Source organism: Capsella rubella, unplaced genomic scaffold (assembly GCF_000375325.1).
Source record: "Capsella rubella cultivar Monte Gargano unplaced genomic scaffold, Caprub1_0 scaffold_3, whole genome shotgun sequence".
Taxonomy (NCBI): domain Eukaryota; kingdom Viridiplantae; phylum Streptophyta; class Magnoliopsida; order Brassicales; family Brassicaceae; genus Capsella; species Capsella rubella.
This window is the reverse complement of record NW_006238921.1, coordinates 2292459-2312809: the sequence shown is the minus strand read 5'-3', so window position 1 is coordinate 2312809 and position 20351 is coordinate 2292459. Positions and strand designations below refer to the sequence as shown.

The window sequence follows — 20351 nt, the reverse complement described above, 5'->3', positions numbered from 1 at the left end:
CTAAATATTGCACGAACTAACAAAACCGACGCAAGAGTAGAGCAAGTGCTGTGGCATCTTCCAACTCTGGGGAGCCGATGGAAGGAACCTCTGGTAGTCTGAATCCGACGACAGACACTTCGGGAATCATGCCGGAGTTTGATCCGAAGACTATGCGTTCCTCAAAACCTGGCTTGAAGCGTCTCTTCATCACCACCTCTGTGCTTTTTTCATTCCTTTTAGGTATTAGTTTTGGTCTTCTTCTTCTTCCCTTGAGCTCCGACTATTAGATCTTGCTTCCTTTGCTTTACCTCTTTCCAATTTCGGAGGTTTCAGGTGTGCCATTTCTTTGGAAGTCAGTGGAAATATATCGTTCTCCGTTACCGTTTCACGATATAGACTCGCTCTCCGATCAAATTGAGTCGACGCCATTGCGATTCCCCTGCAATTTCCACGCCGTATTCGTCGGTTTCCGATCGACGGATGCGGATAACTTACGATCTCAGATACAAGATGGTATTAATCAGTTGACCCATCTTAGTCCACAATGTGGTTCTTGCAGTTTTTCCCTCTCTGTCACCATTCAAAACCCAGCTGAGCAGTGTTCAGAAACACTTGGGCACAATCCTTCCTCCTGCTCTTATAGATGCGGAATGATCAAAAGTAATGATTTTGGTGTTGGATTGGACGATACTGTGGATGAATCACTGAATGATGTGTTCAGTGGTTGCTCTGCGAACAGTAGGAAAATGTACAGTGTGGTCGTGGTGAACAAAGAAAATGCCAATGGTGAAGATGAGGTCAAAGCTGTGGTGGGCAAGCGAAGGCATGCGTGGATTGTGGGAAGTGGATTAGAAGAGAGAAATGATGACATGGTGTCCAGAGTTTCTGAGATTTTCGTTAAAATGTTTATGAATGGTGGAAGAGACGAAGACTCAATTCATGGGGAATTTATGCCTGTAGGATCAGATGGGAGGATTGTTCTTTCCTTCAGTCTGTTAAATTCTAATCCACGTGATTGGGTCTACGATTGGTAATGATTACAGTGTTATCCCATCTCACCATTTTTTTGGATTTGTATACACCTGAAGCATATTTCGAAAATTTGCATTGCCACTATACCATTTGTTTAAGCCTTAGCGTTTAGTGTTTACTGTTTCTTTTGTGTTGTTTTTGCTTTACTTTGTACGTTGACAGGGACTTTCAGAGGATAGACGATGCTTTGTTGGCTCCGGTGACTAAGGCCTTGGCACCTATAGCTAATATAAGTGTCGAAAGTCAGGTAGCGCTTAACCCCCAGACCCAAATCTTTGGCATCTTTGTTATTCTCCCGAGCTATTGTTTTATGTATTTTTCTGTCTATAGGTTTTGTATCATACACCGAAGTCTTCATTTTCATCTTGGGATGAACAACTTCAGAGCTACATCTTTAGGACCAGTGATCTTCCTTTTTTTGTACGTACCCTTTCTCACAATCTCCATGACTAGTTAACTGATTGTTGATAAGATCATCTTAAATGGTTTCATGCCAGGTGAATTCGAACGAATGGCACTTGGATACTTCTGCTGGAGCCAGTGGACGGTCCAAAATACTGCAATTTGTGGTGTATATTATTCTACTCTGCCCATCCTTGCTTATTATGCTGCTTGATACTGTGACTATACTACACTTTTAATTGATAAGTTAGCAGAAATGTTTGCACATAAATATTTCAACTCTATTATCTTTCCTCCTATTGTCAGATATATTCCATCCGGATCAGAGTGTCCTCTTCTTTTGCAGTTGCCAAATGGGGAGATATCTAAAACAAATGGCTTCATATCTCCTGTAAGTTCCCACACATCGAAATTTTGTTTCCTTCTCCTAATCTGTTGGTATACCTTCTTTGTGAAAACAATGGCATCTTGTCTTGTCATTTTGTTCTATAGATGTGGGGCGGTGTGATTGTGTGGAACCCGGGAAATTGTGATAAGGACTCTGAAAGCCCAATTAGGAACACGATATCGCCTCAGGTCCGGTTCACTTTTAATAGTCATATTATGCTTTATACCAATTATATGTTGGTTGCTATTTTCATTCTCACTTGTCAGTTTTCGTAGTAACTTTTCACTTTTCATTGAATATTTGCGGAGCCTTGGAAGATCACTGAAGTATCATAATTGATTTCTGCACTTTCTGTAACAGGATATTGAGCAAATAGTTGAAATTTTCTTGGGACAATTTCGACAACTATTTGGCTTTAAGTCCGAAGCCATTTATACCAGTGTATTGGGCACTTACAAGATTTTACCTAGTGAAAGAGGCTTTACAGAGTGGTAAGAAATAATAAAACCTAAAATTTATGTGAGCTTATGGATCGACAAGGTTTCAAAGTAAAGCACTGGATGCTAATGCGAAATGGACATTGATAGGTGTTGTGTTTACTGGTGTACCATTTGCAGGGAATTGGATGTCTTGTCACGGAAGCACACATGCTTCAATCTCCATTCTTGTTCCACAACCCTCAGTTCTCTCTCTAAATTGGTGTGTTAATCTCTACATGCCTAGTTATAGCACGCTCTGCTGCATCGTGGTGTTTCCATTTCAATTTTTTATTTTCTTAATCAATTGGCACTTGCAGGTTCGGTCACTCCCCAGGATGATTATCAAGGATGAAATTGGAGAACAAGTATGTATCTCAACAGAACCCCTTTCTATTTTTCTAGGAACCTGTTTCTGTTATGTTCATTTCATTATGTTCCTCCAAACCAGGTAAAATATTCTCTAAAAGCAGCAAAGTTGGCTCAGTCTAATGCTTCTTTGGGAGGATACAGTTCTTCAGCCAGTATGTTACGCTTGACCTATTCTCAAAATACTCTTTGTTCTAACTTGGTGTTTGTGAATCTAACAATAAATTGCGGTTTTGTGTGCCATAAAGGTTCTTCAAGAGAAGCTAGGTCCCTAGCCGAGAATGCGTTCTTCCATCCATCCATCATGTCCGTCAGCTACTTCTCTTATGAACATTGCTTTGCAGTGTACTCGGTGAGATACTTTGTCTCATTACTGTTAGCATCTTCTTGTTTCTCCGAGTCTCTCATGTGATTATGCTTTCTTGGACAGCCATTTTTCCTGCCTGTGGTAGCACACGTTGTCCTTGCAGCACTACGAGAATGGAAGAGATATAGACAAGAGAAGGCAAAGTACTTGACATGGCTAACCAGAAAGAAGACGGCCTAGGATTCTTTAGCATACTACAGATCTCTGTAACTTTTAACTTTTGGGTGCTTGACTACAAAATTGTGATAACATATTGCATTGTGTCACTGTGTTTATCTTAAGGCTTCTCTCACATCAAAAGTGGTGCAATCAAATAGTGTATGTTTCACCATGTTTAAGATTACAGATGTCTAACCCGAAATTCTAAGCTCTTAAAATGGACAAAATACAATTAAGAAAAAGAGAGCCAAATCCGGAATCACTTCTCCTTAACTCCAGGAGACCATTCAGCTAAGCTTCAAACCGTCATGTAGAAGTCACTAAGCTCTTAGCGTTTAGATCCCAAAGCAAGAAGTATCTTCTTCCTCGGACCCTGCGAAGAAAACACAGCTTGTGAAAAGAGAGCATAAAAGGTTCCTCAGAATTTTTTTCGTGTTCCAGATCAAACAAAACTGAGATATAACGGTGAATGATAGTATGTGTTGTGTGGCAGCTGAACATGAAGCTTACCATCGGTATGAGCATAGCCTTGAGGTCATCATCTGTCATATGCATGAGAGCATCCATATCAACCTGTGAAAGACCGAAAAAGATAAGAACGCTATATATGTGTCATCAAAAACATAACAAAAATATCAACCTAACAGAAAAGATTACATACTTCTTCCACTTGAAAAGCTGTTGAATATTTCTCGAGACCCAATGATTCCAGAAAGCTATCAACCGATGAATCAGCCTGAAGCAAAAGAAGACAAGCTAAGAAACAATAGTGGATGTCATGTATACAAGGGAAGAGGCATCATAAGCTATGTGTCTAACTATATGTTCGCACAGGGCAGAAGAATGAATTTTCCCAAGGAATAAAGTAGTAATGGAAAAATATAGTTGAAGAAAAGTGAATCATATTGCCTGCTGTGATTTCTTCCTGGTAGCTTGATTGGGAGTTTTTCTAGTCTCTGTTTCAGTTGCTACGCTCTTCATGCTTGGTCTAGCAGCCTCCGCTTTAGATTTTGGCGGGTCAGTGTTTTTTGGTTGCAGATTCATTGTCCCAGAGAGCATTTCCCGTAAATCCCGCACGCCTGAACCAGCTTCTCGCCCACTTTGAGACCCACGCTGTCTCTTTTGGAGCTTCAAACGAAGATCTCTAGGATCAACTCTGCGATCTTAATAAGCCATCAGACAGATAATCAACAACCAAAAAGAAATACTTTGGTCATACTTAAATTTCAACAGAAAAGAAGAGACTAGAGAAAAAAACATACTTGAAAGTTGAGGCTTGTCATCACTGAAAAGATCATGCTCCCATTTGTCGTCCTGCCTTTGCCTGAAAGGATGAGGAAGGAGAAACATGTGATAAACTGATATGTAATGATTAACAATGAAAACTACAGAACGAGATCAAATATAAACCATCCTCCAACGCAAAAACAAACAAAGTTCATTTCACAGTAGGATAACATCTCAAGAATTAACTATGCCAAGCCTGAGCTATTTGAAAAATCAGTGACGTTATTCTAAATTACCAATTAAAAATGAAAAATCGTAGAATGAGAAAGTCCTACAAACCTAACCAAATGAGCGGAATCCATACCGTAATTCATAGAGCTAAAGCAGGAATCAAGCTTGGGTAGCTGAAAGGAAGATTATAATGTAGCTATATCTCTACACAAGAGGATAAAACCATACACAAAGTACCAGCAAAAGCACACTGAAGAGTCCTCGAGGAAAGCAAGCTAAATCTCGACACAATTTATAAAAAGAAGGGAGGTAAATAAGAACCTTTTCCCAGTCACTGGTCGCACGCGAGTAGAGATGTCGCCAGAGCCACCATTGATACGATCCTTAATCACCTTTTTGGTTCGAGACTCAGCCTCCAATCTATCAGCATACATCTTTGTTATCTTCCTTGGATGAAAATTTGTCCTAACCCTAAATCAGGAAAACCCACAAACGATGTAGACTTATAAGCAGCTCCGAGGTTAGAGATGCAAATAGAAACCCTAGAATCTACCCAGGAAATCACAGAGAAAATTGAGGAGCTCTTGAACAGAAACAATCCATTAATGTATTAAAAAACTGTGGATTTTGCACACGACGCCTTTGGTGGCTTCACGACGATCTCTACGGTTTGAGAAGAATTCGGGAAATTTACATCCAATCAAGTAAAACAGGTCGGATCTCGGTCGGGTCGGGTCGAAAATCAGGATTAACCGGTTTGACAATGGATCTGCGATTGAACCGGTTTAATCCGGCAATTTCAGTAGACTTTGCGGTTCGAATTTTCTTTGACAACGCGGTTAAGTTAATTTCCTATTTTTTCAACACGCGGTTCGCTGCTTTTTTCCTTTTTTCTTTTTTCTTGTTTTGTCAGGTTCACTTTTTTGTTTTTAAAACATCATCGATTCCTTTCCTTGTAATGGTTTTTAGATTTTAAAAAATAAAAATAAAATCCCTAAAAGTGAAAAAGTTTTGAAACTCAGAAAAGCGCTAGCTAAGCTTTCTTCTATAGCTAATTCTCTCCGTTTCTTCTATGACTGATCCAATCCTGCTTCGACTCCGTATCTAGGGTTTCTGACGTCTGATTCGGTAAACTCCTGCGTTTCAATTTTTATGTTTTATTTTTTAGGGGGTTTTATCCCTTTTCTATGTCTTTGTTGTTTCAATCGTAAGAAGTTGAGACGCGACAAGCTCAGATTCAGGATCCTTAATATTTTCTCTGTTCTTTCTTTTTGTTTGGTTAATTAAAACAAGCCCCAGGCTAAAGAACAACGATTCATCTCTTCTCTAGAACCTTATGGTTGGTTAATTTGAAATTTCAGTTGCGCCTAGGTCACTTGTCCGAGTCTGATTACACTTCATTTATGTTTGTGTTTGCGCTTCTTGGGTTTTCTAGTTAGTTTTAAGCTACTGACTTCTTTGATGTTTTTGTATGTAGGAAATGTCTCGAGCTGAGTCATTGTGGGAGAGGCTTGTAAATGCTGCCTTACAGAGAGATCGAATAGGAAGAGTTGATGGTGCTCAACAGGGTAGTATTGTTGGCTATGTACCTTCATCACTAGCCAACAATAGGGACATTGATGCTATCTTGAGAGCTGCAGATGAGATCCAGGATGAGGATCCCAACATTGCAAGAATCTGTAAGCTCACTTTTGTCTTTTTTTTTTTTTTTTTTTTCCCTTAGTGGGTTTAGCATTTTCTTTTCTCTGTGCAGTGACACTTGTTGACAATTTTTTTACTGCAGTGTGTGAGCATGGTTACTCACTTGCACAAAACCTTGATCCTAATAGCGAGGGAAGAGGTGTTCTACAATTCAAAACTGGATTGATGTCAGTTATTAAGGTATTCTTCTCTTCTGTACGTTCTAAGTTTAATATGGTCATCCATAAGAAATTTGACTGAATATGTTTGTAGTGTCATTGGCAGCTGTATTAATACTGTAATGCCATTGATAATTAATTGTTGAGCTTGTATTGGATGATCAATGTGTTACAGATAATTTGGAATTTCTGTCGTTTGGAAACTTGAATGCATTGCTAGTATATTATGTCATCGACTTCGTTGGATTTTCGTAATGTGATTTACCGATGGTTTTTTCATCCAAATGCTTTGTTCTCCCTTGGTCAATTGTAGCAAAAATTAGCAAAAAGAGAGGTTGGTACCATAGACAGAAGTCAGGATATTCTCCGACTACAAGAATTCTACAGGTTGTACAGAGAAAATAACAATGTTGACAAGCTGAAGGAGGAGGAAAAGCAGCTCCGTGAGTCGGGGGTTTTCACTGACGAGTATGTACATAAATGATAATCGTCGATTTTTATCTTCTTACTATTGTTGTTGAACGCCAAACTTAACTCAGACATCTAAATCGCTCTCCGTACTGTTTGATATTGGCTTCCAGGCTGGAGCGGAAAACAGTAAAAAGAAAAAGAGTTTTTGCCACTCTTAAAGTTCTGGGAACTGTGTTGGAGCAACTGGCAAAAGATATTCCTGAAGAGGTTGTGTAGAAATCTCTTAACACCTCTCATTTCTTTCATACATTTGTTGGACTGGAAAGTGAATTTGTGAGGATGAGAATGTAACTAGTTGATGCTAATAAACTCCTGTTCTGCTAATAATTACTTGTTTTGTACCTCTACAGCTTAAGCATGTTATTGACTCAGACGCTGCTATGAGTGAAGACACAATTGCTTATAACGTTATTCCTCTTGATGCTCCTGTCACTACGAATGCCACTACGGCTTTCCCTGAGGTGTGCTATTTTCTATGTTATACATTTATGCATGCTATGTAGCTTGTCTTTTTATGACAGAAAAATGTGAGCAGGTTCAAGCGGCGGTTGCAGCATTGAAGTATTTTCCAGGCTTGCCAAAATTGCCTGCTGATTTCCCCATTCCCGCTACAAGGAATGCTGATCTGCTTGATTTTCTTCATTATATATTTGGGTTTCAGGTTTGTATATCTGAAAAGTGCTTATCGAGCATAGCGCTCATGAAAACTTTCTTCTGAGGTTTTTTTTCTTCATTTTCTAATATATCAATTTTAATGGCCTCAGAAAGACAGTGTCTCGAATCAGCGTGAACATATAGTTCTTCTTCTGGCTAATGAGCAATCCCGTCTTAATATTCCTGAAGAAACAGAACCCGTAAGTACCAAAGTTATTTCAATTTTATATGATTATTTTCTACAAAAGCTTGTGGATACAAAGTAATCATTTGTTATCTTGGGTTCATTACTAAAGCTAAAACTTCTAGTTAATGAAACTTAATATCATATTTGTGTTCATTCTAAAGACTTTATGCGTGGTAATTGTGCACTGCACATGTTCCTAGCTTGTCTGCCTCTTTTTTGAATTTAAGATCTGATGAATAATCTTGTTTTCTTCTGCTCAGAAGCTGGATGACGCTGCAGTGCATAAGGTGTTCTTGAAGTCCCTGGAAAACTACATAAAGTGGTGTGATTACCTCTGTATTCAACCTGCTTGGAGCAAGTAAACTATCCTCTCTGCCTTCTCTATTTCCCCTGCTACCAGACTACCACTCTTGCATATTCATTGCAAACATTTTGTGAGATGCAGTTTAGAAGCCATCAGTGGAGAAAAGAAATTGCTATTCCTCTCTTTGTACTTCCTGATTTGGGGTGAAGCTGCCAACATACGATTTCTTCCAGAATGTTTGTGCTACATATTTCACCATGTAAGTTTATGCTGACTGTTAACGGGGTTCTATTGTCCCTTCATTGCTGGTTTAAGATGAATGAAATCTCCTACCTACTTACCGCTCTGACTTACTACTGGTTCATTTTTGTCATTAAATGATGTTTGTTTGTCCTTTGTGCTGATGCTGATTATTTTTGTACAGATGGTTAGAGAAATGGATGAGATCTTGCGCCAGCAGGTTGCTCGCCCAGCTGAGAGTTGTATGCCAGTCGATAGTCGTGGCTCTGATGATGGTGTATCATTCCTTGATCATGTCATTGCTCCGCTATATGGAGTGGTTTCGGCGGTATGTTCTCTGAAAGATTCTTTCACCTTAGACTTCTCTGGATTTTCCCTCTCTCTGCTCTCTTCATGTTATGTAGGAAGTATCTTCTTTGATGATACGTTGCTGCTTCGTAATAGACAAACATACACCGTGGACTGTAGCACGAGAATGTTTTGCTTTTCTTAGGAAAGAATTTGCCTAATCATTTAGACTAATGATTAAATTAGTGATTCTACTACTTTTTTTTAATGGAATAGGCATGGACATCTTTGATCAATAAATTTGTTGATACCAATGGGAAATTTTGTTTTCAATTGGAATTTCTTGATGGGTTTTACTGCATTCACAATTCAAAATGTTGAGATACGTTTCATAGCCTGTATATTTCTTGATATAATCTATGTTGGCTGGTGTTATTTGATTCCAATATTCTGTATCAAAACAGAATGCTGTTTTCATCGTGCTTTCTTATGTATAAGTATTCATTTTGTAAATTGTGTTTTTGATTTTAATGTAATAATCATGGATAGACTTGTACTGTTGTTTAATGGGGTATGTGCAGGAAGCTTTTAACAATGACAATGGTCGAGCACCTCATTCAGCTTGGAGAAACTATGATGATTTTAATGAATATTTTTGGTAAGTATTTAATATCTTTGTCTTTTGGGTGAATTTTCGCTGCCTCTGCTGGCTGGCTTATAATTTTTATTTTCAAGGTCGCTTCACTCCTTTGAGCTTGGTTGGCCATGGCGTACCAGTTCATCTTTTTTTCAGAAACCTATCCCGAGAAAAAAGGTCTGCAATGCCCCTTATATGTTTTAGTAGGAATTTTGTATTTATATTGGTTTTGTTGCTTCTTTAATGCATGTAGCCATCCATTTACCATTGAGATGACAGTTTTAAAATGTCTATATGTCAGCTCCTAGACTATGTTTTAAAAGTTGTATTGAAGTTAGATGACGTATGGTCTCGCTGTTGTACTCATTTACTTTCCTTAACGCTAAGTAGGTTCCCGACTTTCTATTTGATTTTATAGGTCCTTATCTGTATAGTTTAATTTAAAATCTAGATACAGTCATCCACTTTTTCCCCATGGGTGTGTATCAGATGTTAAATATACTGGTTTTATCCTTGCAGTATGAGCTCAAAACCGGCAGGGCTAAACATCGAGGAAAAACTTCCTTTGTTGAGCACAGGACATTTTTGCATCTCTATCACAGTTTCCATCGGTTATGGATATTCCTTGCTATGATGTTTCAGGTTTGTAATCCCGTCTCAGGGTCCCGTTTACTTATAGTCAACGCCTATCCTTGGTGGCCTATTTTTTTCTGGGACTGTTGTTTTATAGTTGCGTTATCTGCTCAAGATATTTCATTTAACCTGTTCTTTAACACTTTTTGGTAGTATTAATTATATCTTATCAAAAAAAGGTTCGCCTACTAATATTCTGACATGATTCTTTACAGGCATTAGCCATTATTGCGTTCAATAAAGATGACCTTACTTCCAGTAAGACTTTACGTGAAATCCTCAGCCTGGGTCCGACTTTCGTAGTTATGAAGTTTTCTGAGAGTCAGTCTTAAACCTCATACGCTTTACTTTATCTTCTTTTTATTGTTATGAATTAGTAAAGAACAATCATACGTTTAATGTTCATAGGTGTTCTGGATGTTATCATGATGTATGGTGCCTATTCCACAACAAGACGTCTGGCTGTTTCTCGCATTTTTCTTCGCTTCATTTGGTTTGGCCTTGCTTCCGTCTTCATATCTTTCCTCTATGTGTATGTTAATATTCTTTTCTTGTACCTTCTTCAGCTTTCATTTTCCATGTGCTATGTTCCTTTATTTTTGGTGTAGCTTTTGCATTCCTTTGTTTGATATTTATTTGTGTGTCCAGGAAAGTACTTAAAGAACCAAGTTCTGACTCGACCATACTTAAGCTTTATGTGATCGTCATAGCCATCTATGGTGGTGTTCAGTTCTTTTTTAGTATCCTGATGCGTTTCCCAACTTGTCACAACATTGCTAATAAATGTGACCGGTGGCCTGTGATTCGATTCTTTAAGTGGATGCGCCAGGTTTGAACCTCATGTTTCTCTTTCGTTCGTAATACTTGAAATCTCTTAATTTCTTTAATTCTCTGATGCTTATTTGTTTCTTTCAGGAGAGACACTATGTTGGCCGTGGCATGTATGAAAGGACATCTGATTTTATAAAGTAGTTTCTTCACCTATCTTCAATTACTTAATTTTAGTTATCTTGTTTTCTGGAGATTTCTGATATGATCTATTTCAATAATCTTTAATGATTGTTAAACTGTATTTTTTGTACTAGTGTGGGAGAAGCTGCAGATATACTTGTTTAATTGATACCAACTTACTTCACCCCATATGGTCTTTATGTTTTTTTTTTTCAATTTGTAAAGAATTTACTGAACCAATCATACAACACAGGTACTTGCTATTTTGGCTTGTCGTTCTGTCTGCAAAGTTCTCATTTGCGTACTTTCTTCAGGTTGGTATATCTAGCTGGAAGCAAAATTGTGATTTTTTACTGAAGATTGTGATTTTGTGTATGTATATATATACATATGTTACATGGATAAAAATCCTACATATGTACCAAAGTGTTTGCAACTCGGATTACTTATTTTTCTCACGCTGATGAATTTGCAGATTGAGCCGCTCGTTGGCCCCACAAGGATAATAGTGAAGCAGAACAACATTCCGTATTCCTGGCATGATTTCGTTTCGAGAAGTAAGTATGGAATTTGAAACATTTTCTGGTGTTCTAAGATTTTCATACTTTGATATTTTTTTTACCTGGATGCAGAAAACTACAATGCTTTGACTGTTGCCAGTTTATGGGCTCCCGTGGTAGCTGTAAGTTCAATGGACTTTACATGAGGGTTGGCACTTGTATTATTCCTTTTTTTTTTTCTGCAATCACTGAATCAAGTTGTTGTCTATGGAGAATCACTTCACTTTTAGGAGGATATTGTTTACAACTATTACACAAATTGTGAAATTTATTGCGATTAGGATGAATGTTGCTGCTGGGGTTCACAGTTACGTTTCCCATCATGGTTTTGAAACTTTGTCTTTTATCTAACGCAGATTTACCTTTTGGACATCCATATATTCTACACCATTGTCTCTGCTTTTCTCGGATTCTTGCTTGGTGCAAGAGATCGTTTGGGAGAGGTAAGTGTGGTTTCACTCCTCTTTGTCTTACAAATGTCAAAGTTCAGACATTTGAAACTGTTGGAAAACTGTTTGTAAGTGGTTAGGTTCTTACGTTTCTTATACTTTCCTTGCAATTTTCACAGATAAGATCTTTAGAAGCAATTCACAAACTCTTTGAGGAGTTTCCTGGGGCCTTTATGAAGGCTCTTCATGTTCCTCTTACCAATCGGTGAGTTCCTTTTCATCTGCTACCTAAGAACTTCATTTTTCCTGTATGTCTCCCTTTGTTAAATATTAACATTTTCTTGTCTTCATATTTTGTCGCTTATAATTTAAAATCATGTGCAGGACGTCTAATCCTTCTCATCAGGTAGTGATGTTTTTCACTCTTCTCTTTTCTGTAGCTGTTGGCTTGTTTTACATTATATAAATCTCTACTTTCCTATATAGTGTACATGAATTTTTTGTCCCAACCGAGTCATGTTAGTTTTCTTCTTACTATTGTTGTTCATATTTGCATGTGATTATCAATTTAAAGGCTGTGGATAAGAACAAAGTTGATGCAGCACACTTTGCTCCATTTTGGAACCAAATAATAAAAAGTCTACGAGAGGAAGATTACGTCACTGATTTGTAAGTGCTTTATGCTTTACTGTAACGATGCTGTGTGTGTAATTCTCTAAGCTTCTACTATTAGATATTTTTCGTTTCTACTCTTTTTTCACATCTGGAATCACTTTCAGTGAGATGGAGTTGCTCCTGATGCCCAAGAATTCTGGTAGGCTCCAATTGGTTCAGTGGCCACTTTTTCTTCTTTCCAGCAAGGTGAGTTTGTTACTTTACCTGCTTCTGTATGAAATCCAATGTTTTATTGTGTCATTTGGCTTGCCTCATTGCTTTTCATAAAAATTGTATATGAGGTTACGTACTAGTGACAACTATTATCTGATAATCTGTAGATATTATTGGCCAAAGAGATTGCTGCTGAGAGTAATTCGCAAGAGGAGATTCTGGAGAGAATTGAAAGGGATGACTATATGAAGTATGCTGTTGAGGAAGTCTATTACACTCTCAAACTTGTCCTAACAGAAACTTTGGAAGCCGAAGGGAGGATGTGGTATTGGATTTTTGTCCCTAAATATGACTTGCAATGATTGTTGCTGGATAGAGAGATGATATTTTTTTGTGAATTTTTTAGGGTGGAGAGAATCTATGAAGATATCCAGGCCAGCTTAAAGGAGAGAAATATACATCATGACTTTCAGTTGAACAAACTCTCCCTTGTTATCACGAGAGTGACTGCACTCTTGGGAATCCTGGTACTCGCATTGCCACTGCTACTTATGTCTCTTTCAGAAATGCCTTTATTTTACGGTTCTTAATTATTAAATTAGTATTTTCTATGATGCCGAGTCATAATATTGTGAATTATAGGTGTCCTTACCTATTAGTGGGTGAAGGATGCCATATTATTTATTATATATATATATATATATATTTATAACCCATATTATTTATTATATATATTTTAAATTGTACTCAATTGCATGGACAGAAAGAAAATGAAACACCGGAGCATGCAAAAGGGGCCATCAAAGCACTTCAGGATCTCTATGATGTTATGCGGCTTGACATATTAACTTTTAATATGAGGTGCGTGTAAAGTTAATGATTTGGCTTGCTTTCTTTATGCAACGATTCAGTTGTTCTTTTCTTTTTCATGTTTGATATTCTTTTCAAAATTATTTTGCTCTGTGTAGGGGTCACTATGAGACGTGGAACATATTAACTCAAGCCTGGAATGAAGGTCGGCTTTTTACAAAGTTGAAATGGCCTACAGACCCTGAGCTGGTATAATGATGATTCTTGTTGTCAATGCTATTAGTAAACTGAGTTATTTATACGCCAGTCTGATAATTATCTTTGATTTGCAGAAAGCTCTCGTCAAAAGACTGTACTCTCTATTTACTATCAAAGATTCTGCAGCGCATGTTCCTAGAAATCTTGAGGCCAGACGCAGACTGCAATTCTTCACCAATTCTCTATTCATGGATGTGCCACAACCCAAGTCTGTCCGCAAGATGTTATCCTTCAGGTATTTCTTTATCCATACTTTTTTCATATAGTCCCAGCAAGCTCTACACAATCTTACTATCTTCTTTGGGACTTTTTTCAGTGTCTTCACTCCATACTATTCCGAGGTTGTGCTATACAGCATGGCTGAACTCACCAAGAGAAATGAGGATGGAATATCAATCTTGTTTTATCTTCAGAAGATATATCCAGGTATACCAGCCTTGTGAGTTCTTTTAAAAGCTAGTGACTTTTCTAGCTTTTTATGTTTCTTACTTGAACAGTCTTTTCTCTTTGTTAGTTGACTTGCTTGTATGCTTCTGTGCTTAATTGTGTTACCATTATAGATAGGTGTCTAAAATGTTTCTCCACGAAATTTGATTTTGCAGATGAGTGGAAAAATTTTCTTGCACGCATAGGACGAGATGAAAATGCATTAGAAGGTGATCTAGATAATGAAAGAGATATTCTTGAACTTCGATTTTGGGCCTCCTATCGTGGGCAAACGTTAGCTAGAACAGGTAAAGTAAACGAATAACTAAACCTCTTTTTCTATTATCTCACATTGCAAGTAGTATTGGTATCTCTATCAAGAAAGGGACCTTATTTTTTAGCTATTCCCTTGCAAATGTTATCAATATATTTCTTTACTTGTTATCTGGAATTATACGTGCAGTTCGCGGGATGATGTATTACAGGAAAGCCCTCATGCTTCAGTCTTATCTGGAAAGAAAGGCTGGTAGAGGTAAGAGGCTAAGATCTTTCTATAAATATCATTTGTTGGCAAGTTTTTTCTTTAAGGCTATCTCACTATTACAGACGAGGAGTCCACACTTTCTGGCAATGACGCAACAGATGCTGAAGGATTTGAGTTATCTCCTGAAGCAAGGGCCCAAGCAGATCTAAAGTTTACATATGTTGTCACATGCCAAATATATGGAAGACAGAAAGAAGATCAAAAGCCTGAAGCTGTTGACATTGCATTGCTAATGCAAAGGTAAGAAGGCACTTCTCTGGATTCCTCTCTTGGTTAAGGAGATGGACTTTTCTATCTCAGGTCTGGTGCTTCTGCTATCTTTCTGCTATATATATAGATTGTATTATTAAGGTAATCTCTTTCATTCTGTTGGTAGAAATGAAGCTCTCCGCATTGCTTATATCGATGTTGTTGATACTCCAAAAGAGGGTAAATCTCATACAGAGTATTATTCAAAACTTGTGAAGGCTGACATCAGTGGAAAGGATAAGGTAAACTTGCTATTATCTATGTACCCAGTCACAAGACTAGTATTCTTGTTTCCTTAATGTTTGAAACACTTGAACTTACTTCAATCGATGGGTATATTACGCTGTAAATGAACTTGCATTTCTTCCCCCTTTTCCTCTTTGGTTTTTCATTTTTTCATATGGGATGGCCACTTTTTTTATGCAGGAAATTTACTCCATAAAGTTACCTGGGGACCCAAAACTTGGCGAAGGCAAACCTGAGAATCAAAATCACGCCATTGTATTTACTCGTGGAAATGCAATCCAAACTATTGATATGAATCAGGTTAGGATGCAAGTCTTCTCTTGGCATATTTTTGATTTAAATGCATTCTTTTGAGATTGTGTGGGTTCATATAGTTAAGTTTCTGTGGAAGTTCAATCAAGTAGATTAGAAATACATAGGCTTTGTAAAGAATAGTAAGATTAATAGTTTGAAAATTAGATAGTAAGTAATACAAATAGGCTGTGAGAACAACAGTGCTTCATAGCTCATGCACATGTCTAATTGAGATATCTGACTGTAGGAGATGTTGAGAATTGGAAAACCAGCTTAAACATATCATATGTAGCTGTAGTTTGATTGGGTTAACCGAGCATTACCAATACCTTGTCTAATCCATGTAATTTTAATTTATTGAGTTGATTTCCTCTTATAACTATAAAAAACCTAAGGCATCACTAGGTAGAATTTTACTTCGGCATCATTTGACCATATGTGACATTCGAATAAGATTTATTCTCTTTCTTGGACCAAAGTGAAAATTTGCACAATTCTAAGTAAGCACATATTTTAGCAAGTACAAATAATATGAAATTCACTAACAAAGAGTGGTTCCTAGCCTTGTTTTGAAGTTTGACGCTCAAACTTAAAACACATAATTCTTGAGTAGGAAGACTTCAGTTTCTTTTGCTAACATAGAAAAATGGTTCCTTACTGAAAAGCACATACTGTTACATTTGAGTTTTCAGTTGGACATCTTATCACAGGTGAATGTACCTGAATCTTCTATCATATGTACATGCGTGCTTGACATTTTTTATGTTTATATACGAGGGCTAATTACATCCCCAACCTCTAGCATCATGTTCTCTGTGTTTTTTTTCCTTATTTGTTAGGATAATTATTTCGAAGAAGCCTTGAAAATGAGAAATCTTTTGGAAGAATTTGAACGGGACCATGGAATTCGACCACCTACCATTCTTGGAGTTAGGGAACATGTCTTTACTGGAAGGTGTGACCCAGATATTCATATATCGATCTACTTATTTTATACCATTACCTTACATTGTGTGCGAAAATATGCAGTGTCTCCTCCTTGGCCTCTTTCATGTCCAATCAAGAAACCAGCTTTGTGACCTTAGGTCAACGAGTATTGGCGAAACCCTTAAAGTAAGCTACTACCAATAAGTTTTATCTTCCTTGAACTGCTAAATCAGACTGAATCCTTAATTGATTATTTCTGAATTCTAGGATCCGCATGCATTATGGTCATCCAGATGTCTTTGATAGAGTTTTTCATATCACACGTGGTGGTATCAGCAAGGCCTCTCGGGTCATCAATATTAGTGAAGATATTTTTGCTGGTAAAGTCGATTCGTTAATTGACAGTTGCTTTCATAGCTGATGGGTGTTTTAAGACAGTAAAAAAAATGCATGAATGATTTAGTGAATTTCTGAATGTTGAGCCATTTTTTATCTAAATTTCTTTCACATGAAAAATGTTAATCCTATAATGCTATTGTTTTCAGGTTTCAACTCAACTCTACGTCAAGGGAATGTTACTCATCATGAGTATATTCAGGTCCGTACTTTTTAACTCTTTACAGTTAAATTAATAAATATATATGCATTAATTTCTATTTACAGGTGGGCAAAGGGCGAGATGTTGGGCTCAATCAAATTGCGCTGTTTGAAGGAAAGGTTGCTGGTGGGAATGGTGAACAGGTTCTTAGTCGGGATGTATACCGACTGGGACAGCTCCTTGATTTCTTCCGGATGCTTTCATTCTACTTTACAACGGTTGGCTTCTACTTCTGTACAATGGTATGTAGACCCTCTTGTGTCATAGTGATTTTTTGCCTTTAGGTTTCAAGTTGACACCTGCATCTAGAAGTAACTGTATAGAAAAAGTTTATAGAAAAATAAGAACACTTAGCAATCAACTCTATAGAAAAAGTTTATGACAAGTCGATTATGAAACTCTGTGTTCCACTCCAATTTTGCCCCTTGTATTGGGAGCTGTTACTGATAAGTTCCAGGAAAATCAAGCTGATGAATTGATTTATGGCCTTTTGCAGCTGACGGTGCTTACTGTGTATATTTTCTTATATGGGAGGGCATATCTGGTAAGCATAACTACCTGATGTTGGCTATGATGCATGTGCTATCTTCATAAATGATTATTGTTCGGCTTATTCGTGCATATTGATCCTGGGTGAAGGTATTATAACCCTAATTGTGTTTGATTCTTTATAGGCACTTTCTGGAGTTGGAGCTACTATCCGAGAAAGAGCTATTCTTCTGGATGATACTGCACTTAGCGCCGCATTGAATGCTCAGTTTCTGTTTCAGATTGGTGTCTTCACTGCTGTGCCAATGATTTTGGGATTTATTTTGGAACAGGGTTTTCTCCAGGTACTGGTTCTCCACCATTTTAGTCAGATCATATTGTTATGCCATATTTTCGCATATGATTGACAGGGACTCGTGTGTTAAAATTTCCATGGAGACTAACACGTGTTCTGAATTAGCTTGTTAATTTTCTTGATTATTGTATTGTATACTTTATCCACAGTCACATGTTTTCTTTATAATGTTTTGATGTTAGTTTGGAATTTATCTCTCTTAAGCTTCTTTCGTCTGACTCTTTGTAATTCACTGTATTCTGGAGACAGACTCTATTGTCCTGAATAAACGTATTCTTTTGTTTTATTTCTATAAAGAGATCCTTACTTGATATGGGCATATAGTTAACTAGTCATTTACTTGATACTGACACGTGTTCTGAGTTAGCTTGTTAATTTTTTGTGTTAATAGAACTTATTTTCTCCATCTTTCTTTGTGTAGGCCATTGTGAGTTTCATAACAATGCAATTTCAGCTATGTACTGTCTTCTTCACATTTTCCCTTGGCACAAGAACCCATTATTTTGGACGGACAATTCTCCATGGTGGTGCAAGGGTATATTCTCATTCTCAGTTGTTAAATCTCTTATCTCTCTATATCGTATGGAATGTGATGAACTGTGTTTGTCAACAGTACCAAGCCACTGGAAGAGGCTTTGTCGTCAAGCATATCAAATTTTCTGAAAACTACCGTCTTTATTCCCGAAGTCATTTTGTCAAAGGGTGAACTCCTCGTATACTCTTTAGCTTTTATGTATATACATGATTAATGTTTACCTGTTTTAGCCATAGTAAGAGATTGAAAATTCATTGATCTGCTACTTTTCTTTTTCTCTAGGATGGAGGTTATCCTCTTATTGGTTGTCTACCTTGCATATGGCAATGATGAATCTGGTGCCGTTTCCTACATCCTTCTGACTGTTAGCAGCTGGTTTTTGGCTGTTTCTTGGCTGTTTGCTCCGTACCTGTTCAACCCTGCAGGATTCGAGTGGCAGAAGTAAGTGGTGCTATCTCATTTATATCCGGTTGAGTAACATGTTCTCTTATTGAACAAGATCTATGTTCTCCTTTCAGAGTCGTGGAGGACTTCAAAGAATGGACAAACTGGCTCTTTTACAGAGGTGGAATTGGAGTGAAAGGAGCTGAAAGCTGGGAAGCTTGGTGGGAAGAAGAACTGGTAAGAACTAATGCTCTACAGGCTGTAACAGTTCACTTTCAGAGTCCGGGATTTCTTACTTGTTTTTCTGCCTGATTCGGACATACTAATTATATTTGTACGTCAACAGTCTCACATTCGGACTTTGAGCGGGAGGATAATGGAGACTATTTTAAGTCTACGATTCTTTATCTTCCAGTATGGTATTGTCTACAAACTAGAGCTGCAAGGATCAGATACATCGTTTGCGGTATAATGTTTCCCTTCATTGACTACTTGTATCTTTTCCACGTCTTGGTTCCTCGTTGTTAACTAGTTGAAGTATAGCAGAAATCATTTATGATTTTGCAACAGGTTGCTATATGGTCTTTTCTGTGAAAGCAGCTAATAATATTACTTATCTATCTGCAGGTGTATGGTTGGTCTTGGGTTGCCTTTGCGATGAGTATAGTACTTTTCAAGGTCGGTTTATTCCATCAACATGCTTCGTTTTCCAATAACCTTAGTCATCTGACTAAATTGTATTGCATGATCTGAGATATCTCCCTTGTTTTCTTTGGACAATGAAAATAGGTCTTTACCTTCAGCCAGAAGATTTCTGTCAATTTCCAGCTTTTACTGAGGTTTATACAAGGCCTTTCCTTATTGCTGGCTCTGGCTGGCATAATCGTAGCGGTTGTGCTAACAAAATTGTCAGTAATAGACATATTTGCTTGCGTACTGGCCTTCATACCGACAGGATGGGGAATCCTTTGTGTAAGTTTTTCTTCTTGTCACTTGAGATACCTTCATTTCTTTCTCATCTTTGCAGAGTCATAATTTCACAAACATATCCTCTCTATTTGTAGATTGCGTGTGCTTGGAAGCCAGTCATAAAACGAATTGGAATGTGGAAATCGATCCGTTCCCTAGCAAGACTATACGATGCATTGATGGGAATGCTCATATTTCTTCCCGTTGCTCTATGTGCGTGGTTCCCTTTTGTGTCGACCTTCCAAACACGTATGATGTTTAACCAAGCGTTTAGTCGAGGGCTCGAGATCTCTCTTATCCTCGCAGGAGACAATCCCAATTCCGGCCTTTAAAAAAATTGATTAGAATTTGCCTTTTTGGAAGTTCTATTTATATGTTTATGTTTGTCAAACATCTATCTGTGTTTAGATTTCCGAGTGTAGTAGTAGAGATTGATGGGAGCCTGTCTGTAGTTTTAGGAATTTTAAGACTTGTGTAACATATACCTTAAATTTATAGAAATCTTTGGAAAAAAATTCAGAACAAAAATTAAAACAACAAAGTTAATTTATTCATTGGGGGTAAAAGGGTAAATATCAGATTGGGATCCAGTCACCGAGGCGCGTATTATATTTCAACCCGGTTTCATAAAAG

General features: G+C 37.5%; 3 protein-coding genes across 3 annotated transcripts; 2 read left to right on the top strand and 1 right to left on the bottom strand.

The window, feature by feature from the left end:
• The first annotated feature begins 47 nt into the window (after window positions 1–47).
• On the top strand, window positions 48–3302 carry LOC17893489 (GPI transamidase component PIG-S). The gene is made up of 13 exons (XM_006297175.2): window positions 48–222; window positions 316–1012; window positions 1177–1261; window positions 1345–1434; window positions 1512–1585; window positions 1723–1807; window positions 1909–1992; window positions 2165–2295; window positions 2422–2503; window positions 2601–2648; window positions 2732–2804; window positions 2898–3001; window positions 3080–3302. Exons 1-13 carry the CDS (start codon window positions 78–80, stop codon window positions 3194–3196), a joined length of 1815 nt encoding a protein of 604 aa, XP_006297237.2. The 5' UTR covers window positions 48–77; the 3' UTR covers window positions 3197–3302.
• On the bottom strand, window positions 3288–5310 carry LOC17892381 (ankyrin repeat and SAM domain-containing protein 6). The gene is made up of 6 exons (XM_006298517.2): window positions 4955–5310; window positions 4438–4499; window positions 4085–4338; window positions 3837–3911; window positions 3686–3748; window positions 3288–3548 (listed from the first exon to the last, which is right to left on the bottom strand). Exons 1-6 carry the CDS (start codon window positions 5065–5067, stop codon window positions 3504–3506), a joined length of 612 nt encoding a protein of 203 aa, XP_006298579.1. The 5' UTR covers window positions 5068–5310; the 3' UTR covers window positions 3288–3503.
• Window positions 5311–5636: 326 nt separating this feature from the next.
• Window positions 5637–20272, top strand: LOC111831734 (callose synthase 9). Its single transcript, XM_023787001.1, has 52 exons — window positions 5637–5761; window positions 6111–6312; window positions 6417–6514; window positions 6806–6960; window positions 7074–7170; window positions 7314–7424; window positions 7499–7624; window positions 7728–7817; window positions 8065–8162; window positions 8250–8367; window positions 8533–8676; window positions 9218–9294; window positions 9372–9450; window positions 9793–9915; window positions 10122–10227; window positions 10315–10438; window positions 10555–10735; window positions 10822–10874; window positions 11111–11171; window positions 11333–11414; window positions 11490–11539; window positions 11774–11860; window positions 11986–12071; window positions 12191–12212; window positions 12381–12475; window positions 12586–12667; window positions 12802–12959; window positions 13041–13161; window positions 13398–13495; window positions 13603–13693; window positions 13777–13937; window positions 14019–14128; window positions 14305–14436; window positions 14592–14660; window positions 14735–14912; window positions 15049–15163; window positions 15348–15467; window positions 16301–16416; window positions 16491–16574; window positions 16656–16768; window positions 16934–16986; window positions 17052–17228; window positions 17483–17530; window positions 17661–17819; window positions 18252–18365; window positions 18444–18532; window positions 18648–18806; window positions 18884–18986; window positions 19096–19215; window positions 19377–19427; window positions 19539–19721; window positions 19814–20272. Exons 2-52 carry the CDS (start codon window positions 6114–6116, stop codon window positions 20048–20050), a joined length of 5703 nt encoding a protein of 1900 aa, XP_023642769.1. The 5' UTR covers window positions 5637–5761; window positions 6111–6113; the 3' UTR covers window positions 20051–20272.
• The last annotated feature ends 79 nt before the right edge of the window (window positions 20273–20351 follow it).

Bases quoted from the DNA above. Each gene is read 5' to 3' on its own strand.
- LOC17893489 (XM_006297175.2), top strand. From the start codon at position 78: ATGGAAGGAACCTCTGGTAGTCTGAATCCGACGACAGACACTTCGGGA. The intron at 223-315 runs GTATTAGTTTTG...CGGAGGTTTCAG, and splicing joins GCTTTTTTCATTCCTTTTAG to GTGTGCCATTTCTTTGGAAG. The intron at 2,649-2,731 runs GTATGTATCTCA...CCTCCAAACCAG, and splicing joins AGGATGAAATTGGAGAACAA to GTAAAATATTCTCTAAAAGC.
- LOC17892381 (XM_006298517.2), bottom strand. From the start codon at position 5,067: ATGTATGCTGATAGATTGGAGGCTGAGTCTCGAACCAAAAAGGTGATT. The intron at 4,339-4,437 runs GTATGTTTTTTT...TGGCTTATTAAG, and splicing joins TGACAAGCCTCAACTTTCAA to ATCGCAGAGTTGATCCTAGA. The intron at 3,912-4,084 runs GCAATATGATTC...CTTTTGCTTCAG, and splicing joins CCAGGAAGAAATCACAGCAG to GCTGATTCATCGGTTGATAG.
- LOC111831734 (XM_023787001.1), top strand. From the start codon at position 6,114: ATGTCTCGAGCTGAGTCATTGTGGGAGAGGCTTGTAAATGCTGCCTTA. The intron at 7,818-8,064 runs GTAAGTACCAAA...TCTTCTGCTCAG, and splicing joins TTCCTGAAGAAACAGAACCC to AAGCTGGATGACGCTGCAGT. The intron at 10,875-11,110 runs GTAGTTTCTTCA...CATACAACACAG, and splicing joins AGGACATCTGATTTTATAAA to GTACTTGCTATTTTGGCTTG.